A 16,727-nucleotide genomic window follows, 5' to 3' on the forward strand; every position below is an offset into this window, starting at 1 on the left:
GGCCGGGCGGAAGTTGCCCGACGCGTGGGCGGTGCCGCCCTCAGCCCGGTTCTGCGCAGGTGCGGGCCCGGCGGCACCGCCCCCGGCCCCCGCCCGCGGAGGCGGTTCGGCGGCGGCGGCGGATTGGCGCGGCGGCGCCCCTGCCCCGAGGGTGGCTCCTGCCGCCCCCTTGACGCTCGTCCGGGGCGGGCGCGCTGCCTGTCTCCTCCCTGCGGCCGGCCCCCGCGGTGCCCCCCGCCGCCGCCGCCATGCACCGCTCACTCCGCGCCTGCCGCCGCCTCGGCTGCTCCGCCGGCTTCCTCGCGCGCCAGCCGCCCCCGCGCGCCGCCGCCCGCTGGGGCCTGCCGCCGCCGAGCGCCGCCATGGTGAGCACCGGCGGGGTAAGGGGGGGGCAGGGGGGGAGCGGTGACCTCTAACTGCTACCGCCAGCCGCTGCTGCCGTGGCTCCGCCCCCTGCGCCCGCCGGCGCTCGCGACTCGCCGCCCGCACCGGGAGGAGCGGGGGCTCCAGCCCGGTGTGTTGCCCGGGGAGGCGCCGGCAGCGGCACCGGGAAAGGCGTTGGCGCCGTTTCCCTCCTCTGCCGGGGAGGCTGCGGGGCCTGTCCCCGCCCGGCGCCGTGCGGCCTGCGGCGGAGGGGGCTGCGGCCCCCGGGGTCGGCTGCGGGGCGCAGTTCTCCGGATGCGCTGAGATCTAGGGCCGTGAGCTCTGCCGGCGGGGCCGGGGAGGGCAGGGCCGGGCCGGCGTCCCACCACCGGGCGGGCGGGCAGGAACGATGCCCCTGCAGGGCCTGCTGCCAGCGCCGCTCCTTCCGCAGAAACCTCGGGCCCTCTCAGAGCTGCTGAGGTACAAGTGAGAACAAGCTGCCTCACAGAAACGGGGGTGTCTGGAGAGGCTTTGGGGCTGGCTGAAAACTGGGGGGCTTCCAGCGGAGAACCGCCTGCGACCTCCGGCAGATCCCTCAGCTCCAGTCTAGTCCGTGGGGTCTCAGCCTGAAACACGAGTGGGGCTGGGCTGTCACGCACGGTTCAACCGCGGTTGGAGCGAGGAGCTTCGAATCTCGGCACTGGCGGCTGGGGTGTCGCATGGAAGCCGTAGGCTCAGGTGCATCTCTGTGAGCTCACTCCTTAAAACAAGGGGGTAACTTAGACTGTCAGAAGAATTTCAGCAGAAAGTGGGGTGTTCAGGATTTTATTAGGTCTTTAGTTTGCTAAATTAGTTAATGAATTTAACTAGAACGTTAACTTCCAAATCTGTGATACTGATCAAGGTGTAGAAAAGAGCATTTAAAAGAACAAGCTTCCAAATGAGTGAATAAACTGCACGGTGAATGACACGTACCTGTGTAAGAAAACCTGTGTCGGAGCAGAGTATGTAACTCACAAACCACTGGCCTGTCAGTGATATTTTTTTTTTTTTTTTAATTTTATTTTTCTGTTTGGCATCATCCAAGAAAACCAGTATAGCCCGTGGTCTTCATTGACTTGCTGAAGACCTGATATTTACGAAGGCCACAGTATTAGGTGAAATACATGTGTTTTGGTCTTTGCTGGTCAGAAATATGACCTGTCCCGTAAATAGATGGTATTAATTGCTTGGGTTTACATAACAGTAGAAGTGATAGCGAAATGTTCCTCAGCGAACTTGGAACTCAAGCAGCCCTTGAATTCTTACAGGAAAACTTTGTTTTTATTTCCAAGAGGACAGGCAAAAGTATACCAACGGGTATTTACGTTAAAAACCCCAGACACTACTTTTTGATATTTGCAGAGATTTTTCATCAGAAAGAGCTGTGATTTGGAACACCTTGTATAGACACAACCAGATGTTCCTGTTGTTCTGCAGTGTGACTGTTGTGTTAATTTAGAGCTGAATTGCACGAGATGTTTTAAATGGGATGGTGACCATAATGACCCTGCTTCAAATGAATGTAAAATTTTTGGTTTCTAGAGAGTAAATTTCAGAGTTTGTGACTCAGTTGATATTATAAAGGAGAAACAACAATTAAAATTGGAAACATTCTTCATCTGTCAAAGGAGAGCAGTTGAGCACCAATTCCATTTTCTGCTGGTCTTTAAAGATTGGTTTTGACGTGCTAAAAATGGTGAGGTTTTAAATTGAAATACTTATGTTCAAAAGTTGCTGCATCCCTAAATCAGAAGGTAATTTTCCGCGGGAAGCACTTTTGCAGCGGTTTTGCCATTTTAGTATCTCCAGTGCGTTATGGTGCAATCAGTTCTGGCTGATTTGTTCCCTGCAACAAGGCAAAGGACAGTTATATTTGCCCAACCATGTAAGCTTTGGACTGTGGGTTCTTGGGATTTTGGAGGGCAGAGCGCACCTTGTCATGCCTCTTTATAAAACAAATAATTTTTCTTTTTTAAAGGTGAGGAATAGTAGTTCTGAGCTGAGACTTGATAGCTGTGATAGACACTAAGCGATCACAGGAGTTTTCCTTGGCTCGTGGCAGAGTTGCTAGGTCTCCTTTTGGCTTCTCCTGTGGCGCAGGGTGGGGGAGCAGAGGGCTGACACACGTTGGGGAGCGGCGGCAGAAACCGCTTTAGATTCAGGAACTGGGACCTTCAGCTTACAAAGGCGCTCAAGGGGGTGAGTTCTGGCTAAGGAGCGAGGGAAGCGTGGTTTTGATATGAAAATTCAGACAGCGACTTCTGCAGGCTGCTACGTTAGTCTGAAGGTAGTGCTGCAGTTTAGTTTAGTTACTTTGGTATGTATGAAAAATAACACTTTGCTTTTTTACCAAAGGTCACTTGTTAAGCTATTGATCAGCCAGTGACATTCAGCTTAAATCACCTTACCCTGTTGATTTTGTTGGAGTTTGTAAGTGTAACGTGGAATTGTCTAGGGAAGTAAATTTTTTTTAATAACAGGATTTGGTCATTAAAAGGTACCTGTACAAGGAGGTACGGATCCTATTTACCTCTGTTTCATCATTGTTGACATTGGAATTACATAAGTTTGAGGAATGAGTTGTGCAACCGCTAGATTTTTTTGTCTAAAAGGTGCCAGGTAGTTTAACTTTTTATATTGTTCCGATACGGATCCTTCTGGTGATTGAACCACTGGTGATACCAAGAGCTGGGCTTGGAGCTGAACTGGTTCTGCTTACCCAGCTCTAGGGAAAGCTTGACGTTTTCTGCTTATGCAAGGCGCCCAAGTAGCAAAAGCAGGGATTTCAGAGACCACGATAATCGCTACTGTTGGACTATCAGTACGTGTACGTGTACAGTAGGACACTATTAATCATGTTTGGAGTAAGATATTGAAGAAGCGTTGATTATGTTCTGTTTCTTGTTAGCCTGCTAACGAGTGCTAAGTGACTGAAATAGGATAAAGAGGATTAAAGAACATAGGGATGGCGTACTGGTCCACGCCAAGCTTTGTATTATTCTGGGCTCGGTGTCTGGGAGAGCATCAGCCAAAACACGAGGTGTGGGGAGAGGGACAATGATGCGAGAGCTAACCCTTGCTGGCCTTGATCTGGGGGGCAGTCTCTTTTGGGTGACATGCACCACCTGCTCTGCCAGAGTGCCCTAACCGAGCGGGGCTGGTCTCTCTGGCACGCGACTGCTGGAGTACCTGAGGGCAGAGCATCTCTCCCTAGCTGGGAATGCTGCTTAGGACTAGGACCACCAGGAGAAAGGCTGGAACAGCCCCCCCCCCCCCCCCCCCCCGCTGCCTGCAGCTTGCCCTCCGCCGTGAGGTGGACCTGGCCAGGCTGCTGCAGAAAGGCAGTGCTGCTGGAGAGGGCGTTCTGCCCAATGCCCAGCTGGGCTCCTGTCCAAGAAGACTGAGACCCACTGAGCGAGGAACAGGTAACATGGACCAAGAGAAGAGGGGAACAGTCTGGCTTCAGAAGTGACACTTAGGGAAGAGTAAGAACTGTGCACGCGGATATGATGCTTTCCTCTTATTCTGGACCAGGCTCTTCGTTTTCACACCAGAGGATTTCCTGAGTCTGTGGTTTGTCTGTGTAATAACCCAGTTTAGATCTTTTTTCTGAGTGCTTATCTGGCTTTCCCTAAACTCATGAGGGCCTCTTGCATCCACAGCATCAGGTGGCAGGAGTTTCGTCAGTCTGCTGCTTGTGCGATGAGCTGCTTCCTTTTCCTGGCTCCTGCTAGCCTGATGGTACGGCTCCTGTTTCTGTGTTGGAAGAGGCAGTGGGCAGCTAATACCCATCACCATTCTACTGATGGTTTTATTGACCTCAGTGTTCCTTCAAATCCCAAGTTGTCTCTTTTCTGAGTGAAACAGTTGTCTTAAGAAAGCTGTTCCCTACCTTTCGTCAGCCTTACTGCCTTTCTTGGACTGTTTCCGGTATTATGCTTTTTGAGATAAAAGAACCAAATCTGCACAGAGACTTCGGAGTGTAGATGGACCATGGTGGCACAGCAATGTTTCTTCTTGCATCCTCTGCTTTTCTTAATGGTTTCTAACATTTGCTTTTCTTCTTTCACTGTGCTGCTACACTGACCTAATGCTCTGTTACAGCGATCCCGAGGACTCACCTCTGTTAGGGCAGAGCCCAGCGATATGTATGTGTGTAGCCTACCGATGGAGCTGGGATTGTTTTACTTCATCTATGATTAAGAATTAAAAAAAGACTTAAAAAAGACTTCTTCCACTTCCTGAAGAGTGCAAGAAGGGTCATCTCCTCTTCTGGGGAAGGATGAACACCTTTCTCTCAGAAAACGGGGACTTGGCTGACCAAGGCGTGGGGGGAGGAAGAGTAAACTGCTTGTGCTTCCTGTCCCGTCCTGTAATCTTTGTTGAGCTGCATGGGAATGTGATCTCATCATCACAAATGGACCAGTTGTTTCACAAAAAGTGAAAGATTATTTTTTAGCTGGTGTATGTCAGCTAAACTTAATGTACCTCTGCCTGTGCTAGGTAATAATGCATGCGCTACAGAAATGCTGCCTTACCTTGCACAAGATATACCTAGGTGGAGGTTTTCGTGTTGCACAGCTAGGGCACTGTGTTCCTGGTTTCTTAGGCTTAAGAAGATAATTGTCAGTAACTTGGTACTGCATTAAGCATTGCTCCCTTCCAGTACTTTCCTTCTGCCCCATGTGCACTGTGGATTTCCAATAGGGACTGCGTTAGGTGTCTGTTGCCTGGGTGGGTGCCACCTGGATTCTCACCGTGCTGGTCCTTCAGTTTGGTTTTCACAAAACACCAGTTCTGTACGTTGTGAGGTAAGTTCCTAATTCTTCAAAGAGAGACACTGAGTCTTTTGTCAGGATGGCTTATTTCGTCCAGTGGGCGGCAGCCGAGTCTGAAGTCTTGCAGTGCTGCCTGTCACCAGTGGGTTTGCTAGGGACGAGCGTTAGTAGTTGTGAGTTTTAGTGAGACGGGTGCTCGAACTAGACAGATATCTTAACTTTGAAGATATAATTAGAAAACCACCTCTGACTAGCTGCGTGTCTTTGTTTATTTTCCCCTTTCTTGCACATTTTTTCTTAACTGTATCAGCTTTCAAAAAGGATGTGCTGTTTAGCAATATTTGAAATGCTTTTTTTTTTTTTCCTTTTCCATAGTCCACTCAAGAGGCTTTTAGGATAGAATATGATACCTTTGGTGAACTGAAGGTCCCAAGTGACAAGTACTATGGTGCCCAGACTGTAAGGTCTACAATGAACTTCAAGATTGGAGGTGTTTCAGAAAGAATGCCAGTAAGTAATTTAAAGCTGTGTTCGTTTCTTCTCTTTACCTGTATTTTGGATGTGAGAGTGAATGCCGCCTTCTCAGACTTTTGCTGGGAATATGAGCAACTTTGAATTTTAATTGAAGTTAGAAATTCCATGGCAAGATACTGTTCTGTGTTAGAAGTACTTTTTATTTAATTTAAATAAATTGAATATTGCTTTTGAATAATTGTTTTGCTGTCTTGCTTAAATTTTTTAATAACCAGGATGAATAGAAATGTGTCATTTTTCTGCAGATGAAAGACTGAATGGAACAGTTTGTCTGCTACAGCGTTGTGTAGTTTGTTACTGGAGATGTTTGGTGTAGCAGGAGTTGATACGGTTACTGTTTCACGTGTAGCTGTGCATGGAGCGTTAGTGTGCACGCGCTTTGTGGTGCACTGGCTTTCCGTGGACTGAAATGTGTCAGTTTGCCCTCAAAAATGCTATTTTAGAAATAGAACCAGTTCTTGTTTTCTGTTCATTGTAATGTAATCTGTTTTGATACACGAAGCATATCTGGACTTACACAGAAGGCGTGAGCTGGGTAGTGCTCTCTGTACTGTGTGGGTAAATGTTACTGTTAACGGGAGCACAGGTCGTGTGAGCTGATGGCACTTTGGTTTGGCTGCTGGGCTGCTGCTGGATTTAAGTTCGGAAGGAGTCTGGTTTAGAACTAGACCTGGGCTATAGGTTCCTAAAATGTCCTTTGGGGAAAAAAAAAAGATTATGTATTTAAACTTACTATTGTATCTCAGGTTCAAGTTATAAGGGCTTTTGGCATCTTGAAGAGAGCAGCTGCTGAAGTAAATCAAGATTATGGTCTCGACCCAAAGATTGCTAATGCTATCGTAAAGGCGGCAAATGAGGTAGGAACAAACAGTTCAAAATACTAGAAGTGTCTTTGTGTTTTTGTTAAGCTTTTCACAGGAAGTTTGGAGGCTGAGGGAAGACCTCTCATTTCTCAAATTGTTAGAGGAAGGCATTTATTTTTAGTAAATTTTGGTTTTCAGGTTGAGAAATCATTTACTTAATACGGTGTTCTACTATTTTACTTCTTGCATTTATAGAAATGATAGAATGATCAAATGCATTTTGATACTTAAGTTATAAAAACAATGTAATTTTCCCCTCTGTTAAGCCTACCCATTACTTGCATAGTGTTGACTCTTACCAGATGAACAGTATAAAAAAACCTGTGAGGGGAATGGACTCTTGGTTCATCCGGCTTTTTCATTTTGAAGTCTCCAGTCTCTTAAGCAATTTCATCTTGGTAATGTGAAGACCATCCGCAATCGGAACAGTTTCTCTGCTACTAGTCTGTTTCCTCTGCAGACTTAAGCTCCCTAGTAAATCTGTGCTTTTAAAGTATCACTTTTATAGCTAAAGAGGAACATGATGTGACACACAGAGGCATCTTCTCTTTCCAGGATAAACGCCACCCAAGTGCACAGAGTTTATGAATGACCATTATTTGAGGGATGGTAATACCAGGTGTGTCGCTTTCTGTAAATCCACAGATATATTTGTCTGGAAGCGTTGTTTTACAGAGCTTTCTTGTTCGACTGGCTTCAAAGTATTTCAGTGTTTGCAGAAGGCCTTACCCTCTTTCTAGCAGCTGTAGCACCGTAAGTCCCAAGACACAAGAGCTCCAGCGAACTCCAGAATATGTCCAGTCTCTTCTTGTGGTTTCTAGAGTTCTCCTGCTTAAAGGTGGATCAGAAGTAGCTAAATGCTACTTAGTGTAGATTAATGGGTTCTGAAAGTTGTTTCCCGTAAGGAATGGACTTCGAATGCTTGTTAATTCAAATTGCTGTACGGTTGTGGTCAGTGTTCATGATGAAACTGTACAGTTGTTAAGCTTGGTTTCCTTGGAGAAAGCAGAACACCCATGGCGATGAGGATTTTGTAAACAGATAAGCACTGTCCAAAAATTGATGTTTCTGACACCCAAAGGGTGGTCATAACCATGGTCATCAGGAAACACACAACACCGAATCAGTACCCTGAAGCGCCTATTGTGCTCTGATTGAGAAACTACCTCGGATATTTCCCTTGCCTGGGAGATCTTACTAACCTGAGCAAGTAACTGTGGAAGGGAGAACCAGCACGTACTGCCTCTAGTCCTACCCAGGAGGATTAGATTTAAATGGCTTTAAAATTTGGGAAGGGGGTGATGTTTTTTGGCTTGTAAAACCATCTGCGTTGTTTGGGAGGGAGAAGATACAACCTAAAAGACCTTTTAAAAAAATCTTTTCTTTCTGTGACTGTAGAACATGAAATCAAATTATGTATTTCTCTGTGTTTCAGAATTCAGCGTTAGTAGAAGTTTTTTTTTCCGCTTTAATATCTTGTATTATATCAAACGCTCTTTAATTATTCTGGTATAAATTCACACTTGTTATATGTACATTTTCAAATATAATGGAGAATATTATTTTAATTATAGCTATAAAATTCTCAGGTTTATCCTTTTAACTTTTTTTTGTTCCGGTAGAACTTTTCTCTTTTTTTTCCCCATTATAGGTAGCTGAAGGAAAATTAAATGATCACTTTCCATTGGTGGTGTGGCAGACTGGGTCTGGAACTCAAACCAATATGAATGTCAATGAAGTCATCAGCAATAGAGCCATTGAGATAATGGGGGGCGAACTGGGGAGCAAAAACCCAGTACATCCGAATGATCATGTCAACAAAAGCCAGGTGGTGTTATTTGTATTGTACTTCTTTTAACGTCAAAAGTTTGGGGCTTTTTTTGAATTGTGAATTTGAATTGTCTTATTGCCACTATTTAGATGTTAAAAAAAAAAAAAAAGGAGTTTTATGTACAGTTTTGGCAACAATCTTCCAGGTTTTTCAGTTTAGATGAACTTTAAAATATTAGTCAGTGACAGTATGAGCTTTTTAGATTAAAACTTTTGAACTCATTCATGACAGATGAATTCACATGATGCAGTGGGCAGAGGTGGCCTGGTGACAACCAGTGCTACTGCAGACGGTCTTAAAGAAGTTAAATAGAGATCCAGTTTCTAAAGGTTGGATACTTGTAACGGTTATTTCCATAGTACATTGCATAAAGCATACAGAGAGGATTATAAAGGGGCTAAAGTCCTGTAATTGGCAAATGAAATATCCATTCAATTTTTTTTTCCCCCAGGGATTGTGGTAGACATTTTTATGATACTTCACTCTTAATATTTCCTTCAGATTAGCTGAGGTTTAAGCCACAGACTTGGTTATATCCCTTCCTGATCTTTTGAGCTTAAATATTCTGGGAACTATGCATTTAACATTATGAAAGCAACACATGGGTTTTTTAAAGTCACCTGCAGTTCCTTTAAAATCATCCATCCATTTGTTACTCATCTCTCATATCTACTATAGTAATTTATTTTTTTTTGTCCCAATGTTGTTGTGAACAATCAACTCAATTTATCTTTCTGTGGGTGTAGTTATAAAAAGTTGATTTTATCAATAAGGTACAGGACTGGAATTTGGAAAATGTGATTATTCCTGCAGATTGACTTGTGGAACACTGCAAAGTTGCTTACTTTCTTCTTGTTTATAGAATAAAGAGAATGAAGCCAGAGGTGTATATCTTACAGCAACAATGGTAGGAAAAGCTTGTAAATAAATTTCTTGAACTTCCTTCACAGAGTTCAAATGACACTTTCCCAACGGCCATGCATATTGCTGCTGCCCAGGAGGTTAATGAGGTGCTGTTACCTGGACTAAAGAAGCTACAGAATGCACTTGAAGCGAAATCCAAAGAGTTTTCCCAAATCATAAAAATAGGGCGCACTCATACACAAGATGCTGTGCCACTTACACTTGGGCAGGTAAAAAAAAATAATTATGCATTTGTTTGGAAAATTCTTGTAAACATATTGGAGGAAACTGAGACGAACTTGAGGAGGCCTAAATCAAGTTGATAGCTTAAGAGAATTGACAGGAGACTGGCTGGATCTCAGTCAGAGTGTTTTCATCTTTTATTGGAGTTTGCTGGATGCTGTACTCTACTGCATCACAAATTTTCTTCATTTTTTCCGTGTATATACTTCTAACAGTAGTAAGATAGAAGTGATTTTTAAATCATGTTCCATGACCAAATTACATGACATGGTATTTCTGTTACACTGTCACTGGAAGGAAGAAGGTAGTTTGTAATCTGTGAGCTTACATAAACGAGGCTTTGCCAACCCACAAGGCTGCTAAGTGTTTTGAACAAAAATCTTTGATATATATGATCGCGTGTGTGTATATATATGTGTGTTTACACATATATGAAAGCAAATCTTTGCTGTCATATTGTCAAGAATGGCTTATGTTACATTAATCTGGTAATGAATTAACTTAAACTGAACTGATAAAAATCCATGTAAAATTTGTGGGTTTTTTTCCAATAATGCACAGTGATTTTTTTCACTAACTAAAATCAAGTGACAAAAGCCCAGGATCAGTTTCTCTAATTGAGCCTTGGGAACATGAATTTAATCTGAGAGCTGATGTACCTTGGATTCAGATCCTGCCAAGTACACAACTGAGAGAAAAGGCAAGAGGAAGATGCATTGTGAATACGTTTTGAGATGTGTAGGTTGGTTTTATGTGTAATGGTTCATACCATGAGAGCAATCTTCTAATATATGCACATATTCCCTCTTAATGAAAACATGCACAGATTTAGCATCTGTGTGACGTTCAGTGCCTCCAGGTTTTTAAAGAAATTCATCCAATCATCTTAGAAATGTACATAATTTTAGATGCTTATTCTTGGTTGTTGTCTTTGTTCCTTTATGTTGTCCTCCTTTCTTTCAAAGGAGTTTAGTGGCTACGTGCAACAAATCAAATACGGTGTGGCTAGGATTGAGTCAACCATGCCGAGGGTGTATCAGCTGGCAGCTGGCGGGACTGCGGTTGGTACAGGACTAAACACAAGGATTGGCTTTGCCGAGAAAGTTGCTGCTAAAGTGGCTGAACTGACGGGTGAGGAATGATATTTCAGAGTTACTAGTCAAGCAGTCTGCGTAACATACAGCCAAACTCAACCTAATCTTTCAGTTTCCATACTTCTCATAAGCTTCTCAAATTGTCTTTCTATTTTAACATGTTGATGCTGTATTTTATATGCCTCGTACCTAGGATTTTTCATGGAATGTACTTTTGTAATTATACCCAATGCAATGAAAGTGACTGAAATTACTGTGTTTTTCTTAACGAGGCTTATTGGAGGTGGTTACAGTTTCAAGCTTCTATTATTAGTCCAGCTTCTCTCTTGACCTCTGCTCCTCTGACTCCCTTCATCTATGGTGACTCGGCACAGAGGAGGGAAAAAAAGACCTCCCAAAGCCACCACATTTTTTCCTGTGAAAGTAAAAGTTAGCTGTCTAATTTTTGATGCTGCCTTTATAGGTCTTAAACCTTAATTTGTGGAGCCACTGAGTTTTTTGATCTGTGAACCAGTTACTTGTCACAGTATTGGTTTTAAAAGTGCCCCCCCAAATGAATGTATATGCCTTTCACTTAAATGTGCTGTGAAACCTGGAACTGCTTATCAGCAGTATTTTTGTTTCAATGAATCAATTTTTCACTGTCTCATAGAGGGTCAAGATTTTCTTGTACCCTGAGAGGAAAGAAGTAACTTGTCGTAAGCAACGGCTGCTGAGAAGCAGTACAGGGCTTGGTTTGGTGCTCAAAGAAGCCCGTGGTGGTGTTAGGAAGCTCTCCCATCTTCACACTTGTTAGGTGGACCATGTGGTCAGGTTGTATGAGTTTCCAACAAGTCGGGCAGACTATTGGAGTTCCACGTGTTCTTACAGGGGAAGTTTATTGGCGAGGGCAAAATGGAAAGTTGGGAAGGATCTCTGCAGCTGAGAAGGTAGCTGTGCAGTTCAGAAGCCCGTGTAAATTGGCTGGGATTTGGTGTTTATCAGGAACTGCAAAACATAGTAGAAATTCCGCTGTTTCTGTAGCAAGCGGTGTGACGCTGCTCTTGGTGAAACTGGCAGTGTAAGCGCAGAGCAGCAGTTTGGTGGGGCAGCAGTCCAGCCCGCAGTCAGCATCCCCGCACACGTCCTTAGTGATGCCCGCTACCGCTAATAAAATTCTGCTGAGACTTTTCTTCCAGGGCAAAGCCCTGAAGAATTGTTTTCCATTATGGAACCCAGCCTTAAATCTCAGGCGTTTAATTAACATAAACAGAGCTGTCGCCTCCATTGCTCCAGTGCTCTTGCCGTTGGCAGCAATTTCGGGGGTCCTGAGTCTGAATCCGCTTTCACATGTTCTGTCTCGTTTGTTGTTCCCTTCCAGTGCTGATCCTTGGATGCCTCGTTTTTTCTTAAGTAGCTAATTCCATTGCGATTACTTTTTATTTATCCTAATGTCTGCGCTGTGCTGCAAACCCCTGTTTTCATAACTGAGAGAAAGCGTCACAGTAACTGACAATCTAAAGAATCTAACTTGATTTAATGGAAGAAATACCTAAGTTTGGGCTAACTTGTAAGAGATTATTGATATCCACAATATATTGTGGTGCAAAGCAATGCTTAGTATGCAAAAGTATGAAAGCTTGAAACTTGTACCTTCGTTGTGGGTGGATGCTCAAAGTTCATATTATTCTGGTTTTTAGTGACTTTATTGTGTCTTTTGTATTGAATTTAATCTGTTTAAGGAATATATTCGTGAGGAAAGGTCTAGAGAAGCAGATGATCTTACAGTGTTAGTATTTTTTTTTTAAATTAAGCTAATTATGTGTTGGATTATCTGGTTTATGTCTGCAAGGAGGTGCCTCACAGGTTTAATATTTCCCCCACCTCCGTGTAGGTTTGCCTTTTGTCACTGCTCCAAATAAGTTTGAAGCTCTTGCGGCTCACGATGCTCTCGTTGAACTCAGCGGAGCCATGAACACGGTGGCCTGTAGTCTGATGAAGATAGCTAATGATATTCGTTTCCTGGGTTCTGGACCACGCTCTGGACTAGGAGAACTCATCTTGCCTGAAAACGAACCGGGAAGCAGCATCATGCCAGGTACAGAGAAGACATACAGAGAAAAATTGCCTGTTTCTTTTGTTTTGGACCACTAACTCTTAACAGACATTTACCAAACACCACCACAAACATCAGTAAGTCCATGATTCAACACTCCTGTCAGTTTTTAATCTTCTGCCATATTTTACCAACATTTGTGTTCATAAAAATGCTCGCTTGCACAGCTGTGTGTGGCAAGTATGGGGGGAGAGTAGTGGCTGTAAACGTACGACTTATTTTAATACAAGCATTCTTTCTGAATTGCGAGATCTCTACAATTGTTATGTAAAGGCTATTCTGAAACAAGCTGTAAATGATCTAATCTATGAGTTGTAGCAATATCGTGACATAAATTGACTTGTCTTTACTTCCCAGCATGATTAGTGTTACGGACTCACACTTTCCCTTCTGCAATGATCTCATTCTATGGGAGCATCAGAAAGGAACGGATAATATTGGTAATAATTCCTTGCTTCTCTCCCAAAAAAGGATGTATATATGGAAATCATACATCCAAAACTATGCTAGGCATGTTCTTCCTGTATAAAAGAAACCAGCGAGCAGAGCTGGCTTTAAAAAAGGAGGTGATCAATGTTCTTACTAGGTTTATTTCTAAAAATGAAATAAACCATAAAACTTCCTTGTTAGGAGACCACTGTAATTTGATTTGGTTTGGCTTTCCTGACAAACTAAACATAGTGTACTAATTTTATTAGCAAGTAATTCTAACAAAATAGTAATACTTTTCTTAAATTGACTGAGGTTTGGTAGTGATTTACCAGAAATGCCTGCTTGCAGGAGTAAAGACAGGTTATAATCTCTTGACTGTGAAGAACTGTGGTAATTACCAGCCGCTTAGCTCCTGCACATTGGATCCAGCTCTCAAGGCCCTGGTAGATCACTAAAGCAGTCACAGCTGCTTTAAGCATCCTAGCTGGATTACTGAAATAGGACAGTCAATTTAATAGCATTTATGGAAATTACTTCCTTTCTGTGGTGCACAGAAACACATGAGTAAGACATGTTACCTCCTACAAAACAGCTTCTGTTGAATGTGATTTGGTAAATGAGCAAACTCCTGGGTTTTGATGGGTTTGGGGTTTTTTTTCTTCCTCCTTCTTCTTTGGTAATGTTTTTCTCTCCCTTCCACAACCAGGAAAAGTGAACCCCACCCAGTGTGAAGCTGTAACCATGGTGGCAGCCCAAGTGATGGGAAACCACGTTGCTGTTACTGTAGGAGGTAGCAATGGGCACTTCGAACTGAATGTGTTTAAGCCCATGATGGTAAGTTCATAGTGTTTTAAATACGTAGGTCTTTTAAACATCGTTTGTACGACCTCGGGGAAGAAAACCTCGGTGAATATTTGGTTAATACGAGCACCGGAGGAGCTGATAAATTGTGAGAACAAGTTTTATTCTTTTGTATGGGAAGTCCTTGTTGTTTAGACAGGGAACTGGCAATCTTTTTTACGCGAAACCTTTACGCAGATAAGCTTTTGTCTTAACAATGTGTGCTTATCATCAGTCTGAGGAAATGGGGAGAGAGGAACACAATCTGGGACTAAATTTTACCCAAAGCCAAAGCAAATTTGGTATTTTAGATAAAGAAGGAATTTTTTTTCTTTAACTATCTGCTAGTAACTTCCGTTCCTGCTGAATATTGAAGGATTACATGCTTTTGGCAAGTGAGTCATGTAAAATTGTAAATGGTTAGTGTTAGACTTCAGTATTTAAAATAACCCCTGCCTTCTACAGTGTGAGCAGGGTACACCAAGATACATACTGCAGCTTCTCTGTATTTAATTAAAAAAAGTCAAGTTAATTGAGTGTCACACCTTGTACTGAAATTTGGATGTTTTCACACCAAGTCACAACTATTACTTTCTTCTTTGGGCTATCTACTTTTTTTTTGTTTGTTTCTCTAAACCAAGAAGGAAAAATCAACAGAGGAGAAATTGAGTAAAAGAATATAATCAAAAGCATTAATCAGAAGATTGTGGAGAACTGTGCATAGGGTGTTGAAGGAGTAGCATGGAGGTTACAGTAGGGATGACAGTTTAAAAAGAATTAAGGTGACTTGCAGAAAAGATTCTAATACTAAATAGAAATAAAAGGAAAGTTTTTGAGTCTTTCTTACCTTAGAAATAAGAGCCACAAAGGAAGCAGCACGTCATATGTTGTTTTTCTGCACAGCCTATGCTGACTGATACTGCTTTTTTATTATGCTAGTTAGAAATGATTGAAAGAAAATTGAAATTTTATAATAAAATCAGTGTTTGTCTCTCCCTTACTGTGTCTGCTTAGGATAATGGGTTTTTTCCACCCATCTGAACATATTTCTTCTAAGCATATGGCAACTGGTTTTGAAGAGGAAAAAAATAAAATCATGTTGAGCATCCAAGAGAGGGACCTAGCAGAAGATAAATTTTGATAGAAACAGACACCTCTCAAAAAAAAAAGTGGCATGTTATGGATTGTCAAAGTGGAGGACTAACGCCGGGCATCATTGTGCTTTATATTTTTAGGTGTCTCTTCTTGATTGGTGTCTGATGGGGGGAAATGACAATGAACCAGATGCCTTCATGGATTTTTTTACTTGGTTGTTTGTGAACTGTTGTAGCAATGTCTGTGCATCCTGTGGTGGTCTTCTGCAAGAGTTCTTCCTCTCCTGAGTGCTCCTCACAGAGTTCTTTCAAAGAGGAGTGGCTGAGCTTACCCCCGAGGGAGGAGGGTGTCCTAGTCACTGTACTCCTTTTCTACAAAGAGCCCGTTAGAGAAGTGGGTGTTGCAGGGGGGCACTAGTTATGAACAAATGCGCCTGATTGTGCAACTATTAATGTCTGACTGTAACAGTTGGGGTTTTTTTTCTTTTTTTTGTTAGATTAAAAATGTTTTAAACTCTGCAAGACTTCTTGGAGATGTTTGTGTTTCTTTCACGGACAACTGTGTAGTTGGAATCCAAGCCAATACAGACAGGATCAACAAACTAATGAGTGAATCTCTGATGTTGGTAACAGCACTGAACCCACACATAGGTAGGTTTAAGGCTCAGAAACTCCTCAAAACATCATACTGAAATATTTTGCGGTAACGTTATTTTGCACACATTATTTGTATTGTCACGATGTTTAGGAGACCAAGTCACGGCTCAGGCCAAAAGTTGATTTACTTGAACGTCACCAACTGCTATTGCTGTTGAAAAAAGATGTGTCCGCCTTGCAGCGGCTGTACCAGTGCATTATAAAAATAATTGGAACTAATAGGAGATTGGGAGAGTTTGTGTACCTGTAGTCCTGATGTGACCACTAATAACAGTGAAAAGTGAAAGATTACAGTATGGGATTTTTTTTTTTTTCAAGTAGAAAGTCCCATAAAACTTTATCTCAATGCATTAAGACCAGAATAACAGAGTTTACCTTCACTTTAAGTAAGGAGTTGGTGTAAACATTTGGTGCCCATTACTGCAAGCTGAGTTAAGCAGTAATAGCAATATCTAGTGTGTTAATTCCCTGAAGGCCAAGTGTCCCCCTGGTTTCTCGCCTCTGAAAAACCTTCTGAAGCTGCGAGTGGGTAACTCGTGCCCTTTGTGTCGTTACAGGGTACGACAAGGCAGCCAAGATCGCCAAAACTGCGCACAAAGAAGGGACGACGTTAAAAGAAGCCGCTATAAAGCTGGGATTTCTTACGTCAGACCAGTTTGATCAGTGGGTGAAGCCCAAAGATATGTTGGGGCCTCAGTGACTTCTCTGCGAAAAAAAAAAAAAAGAAAAAAAAAGTGTTCTTAACGTAAAAAATAAATAAAATAAACCACTATGCTTTTGTTCCACATGTTTTCACGGTGTTAGTTTTTAACCGGTCAGACGAGCTGACCTGACAGAGAAGGTTCTGCCGCCTTAATCTTGTTTTACATCACAGGAAGTAAGCACGGTGTCCATGCTGACGTCACCGTAAAGGTATGCTTCTCGGCAGCGGCGGCCATTTTGCCAAGGCGGTGCAAGC

The 16,727-nt window shown here is 42.9% G+C and overlaps 1 protein-coding gene across 1 annotated transcript; it reads left to right on the forward strand.

Annotated features, from left to right (window-relative positions):
• The first annotated feature begins 248 nt into the window (after window positions 1-248).
• On the forward strand, window positions 249-16,543 carry FH (fumarate hydratase). Its single transcript, XM_086468978.1, has 10 exons — window positions 249-365; window positions 5,559-5,693; window positions 6,464-6,574; window positions 8,232-8,408; window positions 9,362-9,544; window positions 10,523-10,688; window positions 12,525-12,728; window positions 13,885-14,012; window positions 15,610-15,763; window positions 16,327-16,543. The coding sequence occupies exons 1-10, from the start codon at window positions 249-251 to the stop codon at window positions 16,467-16,469; spliced, it is 1,518 nt and encodes a 505-aa protein (XP_086325104.1). The 3' UTR covers window positions 16,470-16,543.
• The last annotated feature ends 184 nt before the right edge of the window (window positions 16,544-16,727 follow it).

The sequence above is a fragment of the Leptosomus discolor genome, chromosome 8, assembly GCF_034619465.1.
Source record: "Leptosomus discolor isolate bLepDis1 chromosome 8, bLepDis1.hap2, whole genome shotgun sequence".
Lineage (NCBI taxonomy): Eukaryota > Metazoa > Chordata > Aves > Leptosomiformes > Leptosomidae > Leptosomus > Leptosomus discolor.